Below are 19,468 nucleotides of genomic sequence, written 5' to 3'. Positions count from 1 at the left end.
ATAAGTGTTTGGTCACCTAAAAACAAGCAACATTTCTGGTTGTCAAAGAGGTCTAACTTCTAACGAGGTCTAACGAGGCTCACTTGTTACCTGTATTAATGGCACTCATTATCGGTATAAAAGACACCTGTCCACAATCTCAGTCAGTCACACTCCAAACTCCACTATGGCCAAGACCAAAGAGCTGTCGAAGGACACCAGAGACAAAATTGTAGACCTGCACCAGGCTGGGAAGACTGAATCTGCAATAGGTAAAATCAACAGTGGGAGCAATTATTAGAAAATGGAAGACATACAAGACCACTGATAATCTCCCTCGATCTGGGGCTACATGCAAGATCTCACCCTGTGGCGTCAAAATGATAACAAGAACGGTGAGCAAAAATCCCAGAACCACACGGGGGACCGAGTGAATGACCTACAGAAAGCTGGGAGCACAGTAACAAAGGCTACCATCAGTAACACAATGCGCCGCCAGGGACTCAAATCCTGCACTGCCAGAGGTGTCCCCTTGCTGAAGCCAGTACACGTCCAGGCCTGTCTGCGGTTCGCTAGAGAGCATTTGGATGATCCAGAACAGGACTGGGAGAATGGTCAGATGAAACCAAAATAAAACTTTTTGGTAGAAACATGTTTGGAGGAGAAAGAATACTGAATTGCATCCGAAGAACACCATACCCACTATACCAAGCATGGGGGTGGAAACATCATGCTTTGGGGCTGTTTTTCTGCAAAGGGACCAGGACGACTGATCAGTGTGAAGGAAAGAATGAATGGGGCCATGTATCGAGAGATTTTGAGTGAAAATCTCCTTCCATCAGCAATGGCATCGAAGATGAAACGTGGCTGGGTCTTTCAGCATGACAATGATCCCAAACACACAGCCAGGGCAAACAAGGAGTGGCTTGGTAAGAAGCATTTCAAGGTCCTGGAGTGGCCAAGCCAGTCTCCAGATATCAACCCCCTAGAAAATCTGTGGAGGGAGTTGAAAATCTGTGCTGCCCAACGACAGCCCCAAAACATCACTGCTCTAGAGGAGATCTGCATGGAGGAATGGGCCAGAATACCAGCAACAGTGTGTGAAAAGCTTGTGAAGAGTTAAAGAAAACGTTTGGCCTCCGTTATTGCCAACAAAGTGTACATAACAAAGTATTGAGATGAACTTTTGGTATTGACAAAATACTTGTTTTCCACCATGATTTGCAAATAAATTCTTTAAAAATCAGACAATGTGATTTTCTGTTTTTTTTTCCATTCTGTCTCTCATGGTTGAAGTTTACCCATGTTGACAATTACAGGCCTCTCTAACATTTCAAGTGGAAGAAGTTGCACAATTAGTGGTTGACTAAATACTGATTTGCCCCACTGTATACTTACAGTGCCTTGCAAAAGTATTCGGCCCCCTTGAATCTTGCAACCTTTCGCCACATTTCAGGCTTCAAACATAAAGATGTGAAATTTAATTTTTTTGTCAAGAATCAACAACAAGTGGGACACAATCGTGAAGTGGAACAACATTTATTGGATAATTTAAACTTTTTTAACAAATTAAAAACTGAAAAGTGGGGCGTGCAATATTATTCGGCCCCCTTTACTTTCAGTGCAGCAAACTCACTCCAGAAGTTCAGTGAGGATCTCTGAATGATCCAATGTTGTCCTAAATGACCGATGATGATAAATAGAATCCACCTGTGTGTAATCAAGTCTCCGTATAAATGCACCTGCTCTGTGATAGTCTCAGGGTTCTGTTTAAAGTGCAGAGAGCATTATGAAAACCAAGGAACACACCAGGCAGGTCCGAGATACTGTTGTGGAGAAGTTTAAAGCCGGATTTGGATAAAAAAAAGATTTCCCAAGCTTTAAACATCTCAAGGAGCACTGTGCAAGCCATCATATTGAAATGGAAGGAGCATCAGACCACTGCAAATCTACCAAGACCCGGCCGTCCTTCCAAACTTTCTTCTCAAACAAGGAGAAAACTGATCAGAGATGCAGCCAAGAGGCCCGTGATCACTCTGGATGAACTGCAGAGATCTACAGCTGAGGTGGGAGAGTCTGTCCATAGGACAACAATCAGTTGTACACTGCACAAATCTGGCCTTTATGGAAGAGTGGCAAGAAGAAAGTCATTTCTCAACGATATCCATAAAAAGTCTCGTTTAAAGTTTGCCACAAGCCACCTGGGAGACACACCAAACATGTGGAAGAAGGTGCTCTGGTCAGATGAAACCAAAATTGAATTTTTTGGCCACAATGCAAAACGATATGTTTGGTGTAAAAGCAACACAGCTCATCACCCTGAACACACCATCCCCACTGTCAAACATGGTGGTGGCAGCATCATGGTTTGGGCCTGCTTTTCTTCAGCAGGGACAGGGACGATGGTTAAAATTTACGGGAAGATGGATGCAGCCAAATACAGGAACATTCTGGAAGAAAACCTGTTGGTATCTGCACAAGACCTGAGACTGGGACGGAGATTTATCTTCCAACAGGACAATGATCCAAAACATAAAGCCAAATCTACAATGGAATGGTTCAAAAATAAATGTATCCAGGTGTTAGAATGGCCATGTCAAAGTCCAGACCTGAATCCAATCGAGAATCTGTGGAAAGAGCTGAAGACTGCTGTTCACAAACACTCTCCATCCAACCTCACTGAGCTCGAGCTGTTTTGCAAGGAAGAATGGGCAAGAATGTCAGTCTGTCGATGTGCAAAACTGATAGAAACATACCCCAAGCGACTTGCAGCTGTAATTGGAGCAAAAGGTGGCGCTACAAAGTATTAACGCAAGGGGGCCGAATAATATTGCACGCCCCACTTTTCAGTTTTTTATTTGTTAAAAAAGTTTAAATTATCCAATAAATTTTGTTCCACTTCACGATTGTGTCCCACTTGTTGTTGATTCTTGACAAAAAATTAAAATTTTATATCTTTATGTTTGAAGCCTGAAATGTGGCGAAAGGTTGCAAGGTTCAAGGAGGCCGAATACTTTTGCAAGGCACTGTATATAAGTATTCCATGAGTTACGATGGACCCAACTTACGAAATTTCGATTTTACAACTAGGGTTGTTCCAATCAGTTTTTTTTTTGTGCTCCCGATCCGATCCGGATCGTTTTAGTTTGAGTATCTGCCGATCCCGATATTTCCCGATCCGATTGCTTTTTTTTTTTGCTCCTGATTCAATTCCAATCATTCCCGATAATTTTTCCCAATCATATACATTTTGGCAATGCTTTAAGAAAAAAATGAATAAAACTCGGACGAATATATACATTCAACATACAGTACATGAGTACTGTATTTGCTTATTATGACAATAAATCCTCAAGATGGCATTTACATTATTAACATTCTTTCTGTGAGAGGGATCCACGGATAGAAAGACTTGTAATTCTTAAAGGATAAATGTGACTTTGTATATTGTGACTAAATATTGCCATCTAGTGTATTTGTTGAGCTTCCAGTAAATGATACTGCAGCCATTTAACTTCTGCTCAAATGCATGATGGGAAGTGCAACCATGACTGCGTAGGGGCACCAATTGATATATCTTGTCTGTGTTGGGAAAGAACATAGGGTGTTAAGAAAATGATCAACTACTACCTTTCTTCCCCACATTGCCTCCCACGTTATTTTTAATTGTTGAGAGAGGTATTGTAAGGATTTAGCCACATATAAATGGCTCCAAAGGCTGTCAAAATACTCTCTACTCATTATACGCTGGCTTTTAGCGCTATCTCTAGGTAAAATGGCGTCTTTATAGATTGAACGCGACATTGCGTTAGTGGGTCGTGCAGCGCATGCGTTAATTACTTAACGTGATTAGTTAAAAAAAATTAATTACCGCCGTTAACGCAATAAATTTGATAGCCCTACTTTAAGCCAAAACTACTCGGGATGAGTGTAAGACATTTTGTCTGTAACGTTAAATACAATTAGAAAACGATTAAAGAAAAAAAAAAAAAAAAAAATATATATATATATATTAAAAAAAGGCATGCCGATTCCGATACTTTGAAAATGACGTGATCGGGATGCCGATCGATCGGATCTTTATTTACAATGCTTGTCTCGTTGTTTTTTTATTTATTCATTTATTTATTTTTTTATGATGACTTTTGTGTACCATGCTTTTATTTTAGCGCAGGAAGTGTAGAACAGGAAGTGAACGCATATACAGACGCGCCCGCCTAGCCCACACACACAGCAGCCGAGTGGCAGAGGTGACAGCCTGCGCGCGCACATTTGTTGCTTGTGAAGCGTCCCAAGGCGATGGCTGTATATAACCCATTTGTACTGTTTATTGTGCATTTTCAATTGTGGTTGAATACTTGGAGCAAGTTCATGTTATTGTTTGTGATGATGTGCGGATGCTAACTGATACATGCCAATCGTTTGTTATTGCTGTATCAGCAGCTACTTGTACATGCAAATTTGAATTGCTGTTATTGAAGATGAGGCTTATTTAATCTCATTTTATTTTAGTCTCATTCTGCAAGTGTTGATGTCATGAGCAGCTGAATAAAGTCAGGAAACCACATGTACGTATGACATCGTCATTTCGGAGCTTAGCTCACTTTCTAGCTAGGACTCCAGCTCCAAAGTCTTGGCGAGGACAGTACAATGATGTGTAATACATGTTTTTGGAGAGTTTTTAAAAAAATTTTTATTTAGAGGGTGTTTTGAGGTATTTAATGGGTTAATTTAGATTTACGGGGAAATCCCGGTTACATTGCCAGCGCAGGAACGAAACTAATTCCTAACTCGGGGACTACTTGCATAGATTTAGTCCAGTGTTGTTTTCGTCAGCGATGACGATATCAAAAAATTTTCGTCGACGAACAATTTTTTCATGACGATGACGAGCTCATGGGAGACAAAAACATAACGAGACAAATGTCAGTTTTCGTCTGACAAGATGAGAACAAGATGAAAATTTGCCAGTTTCCATCAGTTCACAATGTGTGACATTTTGTGTGTGTTTTCGTTCCCTATGGAATTTTGACGAAATTTTACACAGTTGTATCTTATGTGTCTCGGAGTGTTGTTAGTTCGATTTGAATCTCTGTAAGACTCTGTTTAGTGCAGAAATTTTATTCAAAACTCCAAAAATTAGCATAGAAAAAAAATGCGACCTGATTGTTGAGGCAATAGCACCATCTTTTGGGCAAAAGACACGTCTCTTTCAGTTAGTATCAAATTTTACATTTTCATGTACAAATTTAAATGTGCTGTGACGATACGTTGCAGCTTTGAGTACTCGACAACAAGACCCTGGATTTCAAAACAATGTACAATTTTCCAGAATATTAATAAAGGATTCATTTTGGCTGGATATCTTCCATCTCGATAAAGGCGAGTTTGTCTGTGTGGCTAGCTTTGTGGTTGAGGTTTATGGATGCCGAAACGGCTGTGTGGATTTTGATGAAATTTTACACAGTTGTACCATATTGGCCCGAATATAAGACGGTGTTTTTTTGCATTGAAATAAGACTGAAAAAGTGGCGGTCGTCTTATATTCGGGGTCTAGACATTATAGCCATTCCCGACGCTAGATGGCGCCAGATGTCAATGAAGCGAATGCTGAACTTGACTCCCCAGGCCAAAGCGAACCCCTTATGGTTAATGCAGTTATTGGAATTTTGTTGTTTTATCACAACAGATTGGTTTATTTACATTTCAAAAACCAGAAGCCATTCATTTACAAATGTGATTGAACTTTAGTTTACATATTTAAATGTTCAGATATTAAGATTTGAATGAGGCAAAATAACATGCTTTTTCCCTCAAATATATTGTTAAAATCATTTGTTTCAGATGTACTGTAATTATTTTCTGTAAAAAAATTATTTGGTGTTCAAAAAGTATTTTTTCAAACTTGAGTCTTGAAAAAGAGGGGGTCGTCTTATAATCAGGTCGGTCTTATATTCGGACCAATACGGTACTTCATGTGTCAGAGTGTTCTTAGATGTAGGCCTCCATTTAGTGCAGTCGTCAATGATAACGAAACTATTCCGTCGACGAACACTTTTTTCATGACAATGACGAGACGATAAAGAGCTAAAAACATGTTTTAGGAGACTAAAACATATGATGCAAATGCCAGTTTTCATCTGACGAAACGAGAACGAGACGAAAATGGGCATTAGTTTCTGTCACATGTTCACAATGTGTGACTTTTATGTGTAGTTAACCTGCAACGAAGCAGTTTCTGGTTGTGTGATTCTGGTCTCGCCCCCCCGACCCCCTGACTCATCAGTGTCGTCTCCTCTCCAGACACTGTATCTTGCAAACACGGTAAGATTTATTTTCTTATCTTGGCCAGAAATAACATAAAATGTTGCTTTAGCCTTCAAAGGTCTGTGCTGACTGATCATCACACAATAAATGTAACTCGTAGTGTTAGCACTGCATTGCATTCGCGTTAGCATCAGCCTAATGCTAACGGTGAGCGTCCTCTTAAACTCTTGGACAACTTTTTTTTTTTATATATACAAACTGTTTCAGGTGGGTGTAATTCATTGAAAATAATGTACTGTTTTTCTGCTAAGTATCACCAAGTTAGCGTTACCCTTGTAGACACTACAACATGTGCTTGTCTGTCAATTTCCATTCGAAATAGTTGGAAACATTCATTTATTTATTTATTTTTGGAGTAAACGTTTTCAACTTTACAGACGAAAACTTTTTTTTTATTAAAGTCGACTAAAAGTAGACGAAATTAGTCTTGAGTTTTCGTCAACAAAAACTAGATGAAGACAAGCATATTTTGAGATGACTAAAATATGACTAAGTCTAATCAGTATTATCGTCCAAAAGACTTAAGACTAGGGCTGTCAAACGATTAAAATTTTTAATCGAGTTAATTACAGCTTAAAAATTAATTAATCGTAATTAATCGCAATTCAAACCATCTATAAAGTATGCCATATTTTCTTTAAATTATGGTTGGAATGGAAACATAAGACACAAGATCTATATATACATTCAACATACGGTATATAAGTACTGTATTTGTTTATTATAACAATAAATCAACAAGATGGCATTAACATTATTAACATTCTGTTAAAGCGATCCATTGATAGAAAGACTTGTAGTTCTTAAAAGATAAATGTTAGTACAAGTTATAGAAATTTTATATTAAAACCCCTCTTAATGTTTTCGTTTAAAAAAAAATTGTACAATTTTCAATCAAAAAATAAACTAGTAGCCCGCCATTGTTCATGTCAATAATTACACAATGCACATGGGTGCTTAAGCCCATAAAATCAGTCGCTCCCAAGTACCAGCAGAGGGTGACAAAACTCCAAAAAACACAAGTAACAAGTTGGCATTGCACTGTGCTGTCATTTTAATCTGTTTGAGCGGGGCATGTGCGTTAATTGCGTCAAATATTTTAACGTGATTAATTTTGACAGCCCTACTTGAGCCTAAAACGAAAACTCAAAGGGCTGCTAATAACAACACTGATTCGAAAGTCAAAAAATTAACATAGAAAATGCCGATTTTCACTCTTTCACCCAAGCAACATCTAGCCCAGGGGTGGGCAAACCGGTCCTCGAGGGCCGCAGTGGGTCCTGGTCTTTGTTCCAACTGATTCAGCACAGACAGTTTAACCAATGAGGTTTCAGTGGAAACAAGAAGCACCTGACTGCAATCAACTGATAGCACTTGTAAGAAACCAGATTGGTGAAAAGGTTGTCCTCATGATGAGTATGAACAAAAACCCGCACCCACTGCGGCCCTTTGTGGAATAGTTTGCCCACCCGTGATCTAGCCATACTGTTCGATAAATCCATCCAGCATACAATTACCGTAAATCCTGGACTATAAGGCGCACCTGACTATAAGCCGCCACGCATTAAATTTGACACGAAAACGAAATTTGTTCATAGATAAGCCGCACTGGACTATAGGACGCAGTTGTCCTCACTCTATAATGGGATATTTAATCCCAAAAAATATTAATCGGTAACACTTTATTCGACAGCAGCATCATCAGACTGTCATGAGACCAAATGAACCACCATGAAGCTTTGAACCAATTGGCTGCAGAGCTTCACTGCTTCAAGAAGCTTCTTTTGGCCATCACTTCTCTCTTGGGGGAGACGGTCAAACTCTGCTGCCAATATTGTTGTCGACCAACATGCCTCCTAGCCTGCATTGCAGCGCTACAGATGTAAATAGCCATCAAAATTCATGTTCTGTGCTATTTCTTCAGGTATTGTTCCAGTTGTTTCATTAATTAATAGTTTTGGTGTTTGGTAACACTTTATTTGACAATGGCACTATAAGACTGTCATAAGACAGTCATAATTATGACACTGTCATGAGCATGAATAAATACTTAGAACAGATGTCATTTAGTGTCATCAGGCAAATTATCTCACTTTTGAATGGATGTAAAAGATCCCAGCTGGACATAATGACATAATATGCAGGATGGAATTAAATGGCATCTGTCATAAGCATTCAGTAATGCCATGATAGTGTCATGTCATAATTATAGTTTTTGAAAATAGGCCCCCTATGGATCGGCCCGTTTCCCGTGTCATGTCAAGTATTATGAAGTCAATGGCTCTTGACAGTGTCATGTCATACTTATGACAGTCTTATGACAGTTTTACGACGCCACTGTCAAATAAAGCGTTACCTATTAACCCAAATAAATCAACAAATAAGCCGCACTGGACTATAAGCTGCAGGATTCAAAATGAGGGCAAAAAGTAGCGGCTTATAGTCCGAAAATTAGGGTAAAACAAATCAAGGGGAGGCCAGCATTTCAAGTTTTCCTATGTATCAATTTATCAAACCTTGACTCAAACAACCCTGCACAAGTAGCATGCCTAACAACACAGGGTCATATTGCTAGTCTAACTCTAAAACCCCATCCCTGAAATATATGGCAGAGTAACAAATTATCTTAGTCGCTTAATGTGCTAACCCGTGACTTTCCGGCAGCCTTAACTGTCACACAGACATGAGTGAAATTCAGCTGTTGACATCTCTGGATGTTCGAATCTACAAACGTTCAGTGACGCCACACCCTAGCTTGAAATCAACTCGACAAGTGCTTGCGTTACACCAGCAGCTGAGTCAGCAGCACCGCAGCGATGCAGTGATGTAGTGACGACGCGCTGGAAGACGACACCTTTGCTGCTATGGCTAAACGCGTGACTGAATGATGAGTTGATGGCAGAATGCTGCAGATTGGAAGGGCACACACGCAATGTCACTAATTTATAAAACCGGTATCAAACTAAAGGCTTGTGGGCTGAAACTGGATCACCCCAATGCCTCTCCTGGGCTTGCCTGCCTGGATGAAGCAAAAAAAATTTTTAAGATATATTGTTCTTATCATCTATGCACTTTTAAGGGATGCACTTTCGTTGTACTTGCACAATGACAATAAAGACTAGTCTAGTCTGGTCTATTTTGGGGGTGCTTTTGATTGATGTTAGCATTTGGTCCTAATTATCCTGTGTTTTGTCATTTCTGTTAATAGTGATTTTCCTTCTCTATCTGCTGCTTTTCAGAAGTAGAACACTTTTGTCTCCCAAGTTTGCTGGAATGCAGCAAACCCACTCAACCGCCATGTCACCCCTTTGTTGTTCAACACTGCTCAGCTCGCATACATAATGAACGACCGCTCGGAACTCCAGTTACTCGTAGGTCGGAAACCCTAGTTGGCGATGTCATCTTATCATCAACACGCTGGCTTGCAGAGAGAATCATCTTTATCGGCCAGGTATGTTCTAAACAAAGGATATTTTTTTCCGTTTCAAACCACCCAAGGAGCAGGGTGAAATGGGCGCCGTGAGAAAGATGACAAAAGGAAAATTAAAGGGTGGGAGAGGCAGAAATAAACCCTTACTCCCAATTGTGCTCCTATTGGCGGGGGAGTGCAGAGTTGGATTAGGGAAAACTGTTGTTACCGGGTAGCATTACTTCAAAATAACATTACTATAGTAAAAGAAAAATAGTCATCTAAAAAAATACACAAGTATAAGCAAAAAAGTATTTGGTGAAAAGAATACTCAAGTAATGAGTAACATTGAGAGTAACCGCTTACAATGTCTGATGATTTCAAACAATGGTATATATTTTTTTTTCTCAGAACAGCAGCATCTAAGGTTTATGAAATAATATTATACTGTACTATAACCTATTACATGACCATATTAGGCCAAATAAATCCACAAAAATAATCAAATTCTGACCAGAAAAATCTAAAGAAACGAAATACCAGCTGCTCAAAGAGCATTAGTGGAGATTTCTAATGGAGAAAACATTGCCTTCCATGAAATTAAAATGATCATATCTCCAGTTTTCCGTGGTCTATTGGAAATAAAAACTGTGAGTGGGGTTAAAATCCGCGCTTTTGAGGAATGTTGATAAAAGTACAAGCAATCACCTAGTTCCAACGTACCCGACTTACGTGATTTCGACTTTACGACGCCAGTCTCCAGTCGTTTAAAACAATTTTTTTAAAATTTTTTTTATAATATTGTCTTTTGTTTTGTGATCCATGCTTTTATTTTGGCGAAGGAAGTGTAGAGCACTTCGTACTTCCGCATGCAAGTAAAAGCGCAGGTACACACGAAGAACGTATTTTCTCACACGAAGAAAAGTGCATGTACACATGAAGAAGAACGTACTTGCAAACACGAAGAAGAGCGCGCATGCACACACACAAGGAAGAGCCATTTGCTCCCACAATGAGAGAGGGGAAAGAGCTGCAAGTCTGCGCGCACATTTGTTGCTTGTGAAGCACCCATAGAGGCAACACCTGTATATAACTCGTTTTGTACTGTTAATTGTTCGTTTTTGATTGTGGTCGAATACTTGGGGTTGAGTTGATGTGATTGTTTTTGATGTTGTGTGAACGCTAGCTGATACATGCTAATCCTTTGCGTGGATTGTTATTGCTATATCAGCCGCTAGTTATGAACGCAAATTTGAATTGTTGTTATTGAAGATGAAACTGATTTTATTTCATTTTTATTTTAGTTTCATTCTGCAAGTGTTGATGTCATGAGCAGCTGAATAAAGTCAGCAAACCTGCATGGACGTCTGACATCGTCATTTTGGAGCTGAGCTCGCTGTCTAGCTAGGACTTACAGTGGGGCAAATAAGTATTTAGTCAACCACCAATTGAGCAAGTTCGCCTACTTGAAAAGATTAGAGAGGCCTGTAATTGTCAACATGGGTAAACTTCAACCATGAGAGACAGAATGTGGAAAAAAAAAAAGAGATAATTACATTGTTTGATTTTTAAAGAATTTATTTCCAAATTAGAGTGGAAAATAGGTGTTTGGTCACCTACAAACAAGCAAGATTTTTGGCTGTCAAAGAAGTCTAACTTCTAACGAGGTCTAACGAGGCTCCACTCGTTACCCGTATTAATGGCACCTGTTTTAACTCATTATCGGCATAAAAGACACCTGTCCACAACCTCAGTCAGTCACAATCCAAACTCCACTATGGGCAAGACCCAAGAGCTGTCGAAGGACACCAGAGACAAAATTGTAGACCTGCACTGCAATAGGTAAAATGCTCGGTGTAAAGAAATCAACTGTGGGAGCAATTATTGGAAAATGCAAGACATACAAGACCATTGATAATCTCCCTCAATCTGGGGCTCCATGCAAGATTTCACCCCGTGGCGTCAAAATGATAACAAGAACGGTGAGCAGAAATCCCAGAACCACACGGGGGGACCTAGTGAATGACCTCCAGAGAGCTGGGACCACAGTAACAAAGGCTACCATCAGTAACACAATGCGCCACCAGGGACTCAAGTCCTGCACTGCCAGACGTGTCCCTCTGCTGAAGCCAGTACACGTCCAGGCCCGTCCGCGGTTCGCTAGAGAGCATTTGGATGATCCAGAAGAGGACTGGGAGAATGTGTTATGGTCAGATGAAACCAAAATAGAACTTTTTGCTAGAAACACAGGTTCTCGTGTTTGGAGGAGAAAGAATACTGAATTGCATCCGAAGAACACCATACCCACTGTGAAGCATGGGGGTGGTCAAGTCATGCTTTGGGACTGTTTTTCTGCAAAGGGACCAGGACGACTGATCTGTGTAAAGGAAAGAACGAATGGAGCCATGTATCATGATATTTTGAGTGAAAATCTGTTCCATCAGCAAGGGCATTGAAGATGAGACGTGGCTGGGTTTTTCAGCATGACAATGATCCCAAACATACAGCCAAGGCAACAAAGGAGTGGCTTTGTAAGAAGCATTTCAAGGTCCTGGAGTGGCCTAGCCAGTCTCCAGATCTCAACCCCATAGAAAATCTGTGGAGGGAGTTGAAAGTCCATGTTCCCAGTGACAGCCCCAAAACATCACTGCTCTAGAGGAGATCTGCATGGAGGAATGGGCCAAAATACCAGCAACAGTGTGTGAAAAGCTTGTGAAGAGTTACAGAAAATGTTTGGCCTCCGTTTTTGCCAACAAAGGGTACATAACAAAGTAATGAGATTAACTTTTGGTATTGACCAAATGCTTATTTTCCACCATGATTTGCAAATATTTTTTAAAAAAATCAAACGATATGATTTTCAGTTTTTTTCCCTCCACATTCTGTCTCTCATGGTTGAGGTTTACCCATGTTTACAATTACAGGCCTCTAATATTTTCAAGTGGGACAACTTGCACAATTAGTGGTTGACTAAATACTTATTTGCCCCACTGTAGTTCCAACATCTTGGTTAGGATGGTACAACGACGTGTAATACATGTTTTTGGATATTTTTGAGCTTTAGGGTTATTTTTTGGGTACTTAAAGGGTTAATCCGACTTTCCAAATTCGGGTTACATTGCCAGCGTAGCAACAAAACTTGTTCATAACTAGGAGAGTTGTAAACTATTCTCAGTTTTACTTTTTACAGTGCTTTAAAGATGCCACATAAATTAACAGGCCGGCGTCATCATCGGTCTTCTGACTGAACGTTTGTGTGTGGTCATGTGACTGTATTGTTATGTTTGATTGGTATAATGGAGTTATGTGATTGTTTTTGCAAAGTGTCACTAGGTGAAACTGTAGAACCACTGTGGGCATCTCTGGCAAAAATAAAGTAAATCTAATATGTAGAATGAAGAGGAAAAATGTAACGACTCGAGTGTAGCTGAAAGTAGCGCAGTAGAAGGGTTTCTTCTTCACAAATCTACTCAACTAAACCATATGGCGTGGGAAAAATACTCTTAGAAGAAGATGTTTCTCAAAAAAAAGTTCCTCAACTAAATATAATGGATTGCATTACTACCCACCTCTGTAGACAAGCGACAATTTCAGGATCTGGAAATGTCACAAATTGGACAAAATTTGACCCTTTTCCACCACTATTAGCTGACGACCAGTCCAGTGTGTAAATTGCCAATAGAATTATCGAGACTGGACTTAAAAAGACTCCCACTGACGCTTGGAGTAAGACTAGTTTGACATTATCTTGCCACGCGCCAGTGAAAAACATAGTAGCAATTTGGAATATGTTGAATTAATCCCCGCGCGACTCCCAGCTGGGTTCACCAGTTCACCCAGAGTTCATCCGAAGCTCTGCGGCGCCGCATCTCTTTGACGTCTAATCACCGGAAGCTTTCATTTTCTGTCATTCTCACCTCCCAGAAACTGTCGGTGCTCTCCTCCAGGCTGGCCGACTCGTCGAAGGCGCCAGACATGGTGGCAACCGGGGCGAGGCGAAGGCGTCTTTGTTCGTTCCTCTTACACACTGCCAAGGCGAGATGGAAACGTGTGAAAAAAAAAATCTGTCATTTTAGGTAGATGCTGTCTAATGCCGCTTTGCATAATTTGCTGTAGTAATGTTAGATATTTATGCAAATTCACAAAGGTTGCTTTACACTGCAGGTTAGTCTGGCCTTATCCTGAAGCTACTGTATGTGCAATCATACACAAGTTGATAACAGTCCAAAGTCTCAAGCTAAAGGTGAAACGCTATCAATGAAACAAGCAGATTCGGAACCTTCGAATGCTTTCTGTACGTTTCTACTCCTTTTAAGCTGAGATCAATAAATGAAAAGAGCGGCTATTAATCTTCACTCGTATCGACCCGGTGACATTTCCAAGGGGACAAGACAGCTGAAACTTGCAGAGTCACCGTCAGCTTGTTGTTGCGAATTAATTAGCGTTAGCATCAGAATTAATTAGCAGAATGACAAGTTAGAGATCCAGACAAATGTTGGTCTTTCCAAGACTTGTGATGCGAGTATGTGCTATCAACAAAACGTAAGCTTGTTGTTCTGAATTATTTAGCATTAGCATTAGCATTAGTTAGCCGACTGACAAGCTAAAGAGACCTCGTCAAATGATGACCAGTTCAAGAGTGGTAACCTGGTTAGGATGTTCTAGCCTAGCTGATGCGGCTCAGTTTATATTTGGGCTGTCAAAATTATCGCGTTAACGGGCGGTAATTAATTTTTTAAATTAACCACGTTAAAATATTTGACACAATTAACGCACATGCCCCGCTCAAACAGATTAAAATGACAGCACAGTGTCATGTCCACTTGTTACTTGTGTTTTTTGGTGTTTTGTCGCCCTCTGCTGGCGCTTGGGTGCAACTGATTTTATGGGTTTCAGCACCATGAGCATTGTGTAATTATTGACATCAACAATGGCGAGCTACTAGTTTTACAAATTTTATTAAAACGAAAACATTAAGAGGGGTTTTAATATAAAATAACTTGCACTAACATTTATCTTTTAAGAACTACAAGTCTTTCTATCCACGGATCGCTTTAACAGAATATTAATGTTAATGACATCTTGTTGATTTATTGTTATAATACAGTACTTATGTACAGTATGTTGAATGTATATATCCGTCTTGTGTCTTAGCTTTCCATTCCAACAATAATTTACAGAAAAATATGGCATATTTTATAGATGGTTTGAATTACGATTAATTAATTTTTAAGCTGTGATTAACTCGATTAAAAGTTTTAATCGTTTGACAGCCCTAGTTTATATTAAATAAATATATATAACACAAATATTTGATTAAAATGTATTCTGAACAGTGTTGTTTTTGGCAGCTCATTTAATTAATAATCGTCTTTTGGACGATAATACTTATTAGTAGAGATGTCCCGATCGATCGGGTCCGATCACGTCATTTTCAAAGTATCGGAATCGGCAACAAAATATCGGCCATGCCTTTTTTTAATCTATATATATTTTTTAATTAAATCGTTTTCTAATTGTATTTAACGTTACAAACGTAATATGTTACACTCATCCAGAGTCTTTAGGCTTAAGGTAGGGTTATCAAATTTATCCCGATAACGGCGGTAATTAATTTAAAAAAAATGTATCACGTTAAATATTTAACGCAATTAATGCATGCATTGCACAACCCACTCACGCATTGTCGCGCTCAATCTATAATGGCGCCGTTTTACCCATTTAGAGAGATAAAAGGCAGCGTAAAATGAGTAGAGTGAATTTTGGCAGCCTTTGGAGCCTTTTTTTAAATAGGCTAAAGCCTTACAATCCCTCTCCCTACGATTAGAAATATCATGGGAAGCAATGTGGGGAAGCAAAGTAGCAATTGATCTTTTTCTTATCACCTTATGATATTTCCCAACACAGAGAAGATATATCAATTGGTAGCACTACGCACAGTCATGGTTCCACTTCCCATCATGCATTTGGGTTGAATGGCTGCAGTATCATTTACTGAAAGCTCAACAAATACACTAGATGGCAATATTTAGTCACAATATACAAAGTCACAAGTCTTTCTATCCGTGGATCCCTCTCACAGAAAGAATGTTAATAATGTAAATGCCATCTTGAGGCTTTATTGTCATAATAAACAAATACAGTACTTATGTACTGTATGTTGAATGTATATATTCGTCCGAGTTTTATTCATTTTTTTCTTAATGCATTGCCAAAATGTATACGATCGGGAAAAATTATCGGGAATGATTGGAATTGAATTGGAAGCAAGAAAAAGCAATCAGATCGGGAAATATCGGGATCGGCAGATACTTAAACTAAAACGATCGGGATCGGATCGGGAGCAAAAAAGCATGATTGAAACAACCTTCTTATTAGTCTTAGTCAAATTTTAGTCATTTTAAAATCTGATTGTCTACGCCTAGTTATTGTTGACGAAAACTGAAAGATTTATTTTATTTAGTTTTAGTCGACGTTTGCTAAAAATGTTTTCGCCTATAAAATTTGAAAGTTTCACTCCAAAAATAAATATAAAAATTAAAATAAACATTGACGGACAAGCACATATTGTAGCACCTACATATCTATTACGTGGTAATACACACACAGCAAGAAGACAGTACATTATTTTCAATGAATTACACCCACCTGGATGCTACGAACTGTAAGTAAAAAAAAGTTGTGGAAAACAGGAATGCTATGCTAATGCTACGTGTGTGATGCTCACTCAGCACAGACCAAGGTCTAAAGCAACATTCCTTATTCTATCTTAGCAAGATAAGAAATTAAATCTTAAAAGTGTGTTTCTCAAAACAAACAATGGGGAAACTGGAGAGGACACGAGTGGGTGAATTGGGAGGGCACAACACGTCACATTAGAGACACAACCAGACATTGCTACGATGCAGGCTAACGACACATAAAATGTCACACATTGTGAACATGTGACAGAAACTATGGCAGATTTTCGTCTAGTTCTCGTCTCTTCAGACGAAAACTGACATTTGTGTCGTTATGTTAAGTCTCGCAAGACACGTTTTTAGCTCCTTATTGTCTCGTCCTGAAAAAATGGTTCGTGGACGAAATATTTTCGTTATAGTCATCATTAACAAAAACAACACTGATTCTGAAGTTTGCAAACAAAGAAGTACAGTAACTTCCCATTAGTAGGCAGACCAAATCAGGTTCAACGTTTTGTGCTTTTGTTAAGAGAACATTCATTCACTCATTAGTTCACCAACTATGTAAAGTCATGGTTGACACTCGTAAGGTAAACCAACAAGTCTTTGCACCACTGCCAGGCGCAAAGACTGGTCTCAGTCTTTGAATGACAGGTCGAGAGTATGTCCCATCAACAAAACGCAAGCTTGTTGTTAACGTGGTTCAGTTGGCAGAATGATGCTGTCAATTGTTGACCAGTCAAAGACTTGTTATCCTTCTTGGGTGGTTCTACTCAGTTCTGGTCTCAATTTTTGATGGACAAATCGAGAGTTTCCTATCAACAACACGCGAGCTTGTCCTTGTGAATTGATTAGCATTAACATTAAATTTAATTAGCAGAATGACAAAGATATCCAGTCAAATGTTGACCAGTCCGAGACAAATGATGCATCCTGGTTGGCCAGTTCTATGTCAGTTCTGGTCTCAATCTTTAGACAAGTTTAGACTAAAACACTACAAAGTCGGGTTTAAAGTATTTGATTGACACAGTAATTCAAGCGTACTGTAATTCTTTAAAAGAGACAAAATCGATCAATGGCAGCCAATCAGCTAAATAAAGTCTGAACTGGTTTTTGGTTATAATATAACCTGCAATCTAATTAATTTCAAGGCTAAGGGACAGGACAGGTCAGAGTAAAACATTGCAGATGGGTAACATTTCTAGGAAAGGGTGACAGATGTGTAACAATAGAAAGAGAATGATGTGTTTTGATAGGAGATCAGTGGGATGGAAAAAGGGGGGTTGGGCAGTAGCAGCGTGGGTATTTGGGTCAACCATCACAACACTTTTAACAATGAAGGGGGTGAGAGAGATGTCACTGATATGAGAGAGGATATCCCCAATATCTAAAATCCACTCCATTGAGAATTTGGGGTCCAAATCCAATGGAAGACTTTGGGTGTTAACCATGCTTGTCTAATCCATTAGCCTCACGCCGAGAGGATGCTTTTGTCTGAAGCAGCTTCTTCTAAACCAACGCTACTGAGATGGTAACACGAACAACAGAGGCTATGCTTCTCGTCCCTTAGTCAGGGAAACAGAATTCCAAGAAACAAGACTACCGGTATGGTGAGCTAGAAGCATCGATCAACTGAGACAAAGACCAGCGCAGCCCCCTTTCTGAACAAAAGCTTACCCCTAGTCCTCCATTAGCAGCAACCCGGGCTGTAGCTAGGAGAAAAAAAACAACACGTGGTGTCGGGCAACAACCTCCTCTGCTCCCGAGCGACAAAAGCATCAACAGACTCTGCGAGAAAAGGAACCGGAACCGGCACGCAGCGCTAAACGTATGTGTTTGTGTATCTCAGCGAGAGAGTGATAATCCCTTGGTGTAAAACTCAAGGGGTTCTGACAGAGCGCCGAGCCGGCGCACACGGGAGGAGAAATGAGGCGGTTGGAGGAGGGGATGGTGGTCGGTGGGCGTGTTGCATCCCTTGGATCCTCAGGTTTTGTTGTGGTGTAAAGACTAGCTAGTGCTAGCATTCATTAACCTTTTTCACGTGAAGGGTAGAAGCGAATTAAAACTTCAGAAAATACCTGGACATAACCATTAGGCTAAAGTTATTTGGCAGAATTACAGACGCCATGACTTTAACGAGATATTATCGCGTAACTGCCTTGTGCCGATCCAAAAACTCCATGTAGCATGTATCACTGAGTGTCAAGACACAGCTGGATTTTTGGGGGATTTTATGGGTGAAACATGGTCATATAACAAGGGTCGTGATGAAAAAATTGCAAACATCAAGGAGTGGTCAGGAGTTCTTTTTCATATATTTACCCTTTTAAACTTTTTTTTTTCAAATTTTCTTTGTTTGGATTCATTATTTATCATCTAACATATCGGAGAAAATGCAACAGTAACAAAAAAAAAAAAAAAACAATTAGGCGATAGTTATGAGGTAGATATCCGTGACTTTTTTACAGACTCCATTTTTTTCATTGTGACGTAATTTGTTTAAAAGTTTAAAATATGCGAGTGAATAATTTTTTAAAGCCATTTTTTTTAAACGAAAAATCAGACATCAATCAATGATTCTATGCTAAAAATGACCATTTACAATCATAAATATAATGAATTACCTTCGTTTTATGGCTGGGTTGAAACAAAAGCGGTTGCGTGACGTCTGTAAACGGGGGGTTCCAGGGTAAAACGGACAAATTAAAAATAGTTTGGGGGTTTAATGCGCCATGAATCTGCTATGGCAGCATGTAGACATATTGTTCTATCAAACACAACAGTTGTTTTGGCTTAAAATACAGCAGTTTCTTTTAAAGAGGAGTGCAAGAGCAGAAACTGCTTTTTCAGTCTTGTCTGTGTTTTCCGCCATATTTTCTTTGCTTCTGGGCGACTTCGGCTGGGTTCATACCGCAGGTCTTAATGGACAATTCTGATTTTTTGTCATCTGTTTTTTGGCCTGCCTGTTCAGATTGCTTTTGTCCGTTGAGCCAATTCAAGTGTCACACATCCGCACTAATTCGTAGCCCGAGATACGCTGTGCAAACTGACCCGCATGCGCAGGAGCATCAAA

General features: G+C 39.5%; 1 protein-coding gene across 4 annotated transcripts in view; it reads right to left on the bottom strand.

The window, feature by feature from the left end:
• The window catches only part of pacsin1b (protein kinase C and casein kinase substrate in neurons 1b), a 58,254-nt gene that overhangs the window by 23,257 nt on the left and 15,529 nt on the right, over positions 1 to 19,468 (bottom strand). For 3 of the 4 annotated variants that reach the window (XM_057846193.1, XM_057846195.1, XM_057846196.1), the window contains one exon: positions 13,633 to 13,742. In XM_057846193.1, coding sequence (XP_057702176.1) covers positions 13,633 to 13,692 — 60 coding nt within the window. In that variant the 5' untranslated portion in view covers positions 13,693 to 13,742. Of the gene's footprint in view, positions 1 to 13,632; positions 13,743 to 18,072; positions 18,754 to 19,468 lie in introns of those variants that run through there. The other variant, XM_057846194.1, reaches the window with a different exon arrangement.

The sequence above is a fragment of the Corythoichthys intestinalis genome, chromosome 9, assembly GCF_030265065.1.
Source record: "Corythoichthys intestinalis isolate RoL2023-P3 chromosome 9, ASM3026506v1, whole genome shotgun sequence".
Classification (NCBI taxonomy): Eukaryota; Metazoa; Chordata; class Actinopteri; order Syngnathiformes; family Syngnathidae; genus Corythoichthys; species Corythoichthys intestinalis.
This window is presented reverse-complemented; position numbering and strand designations above follow the sequence as displayed.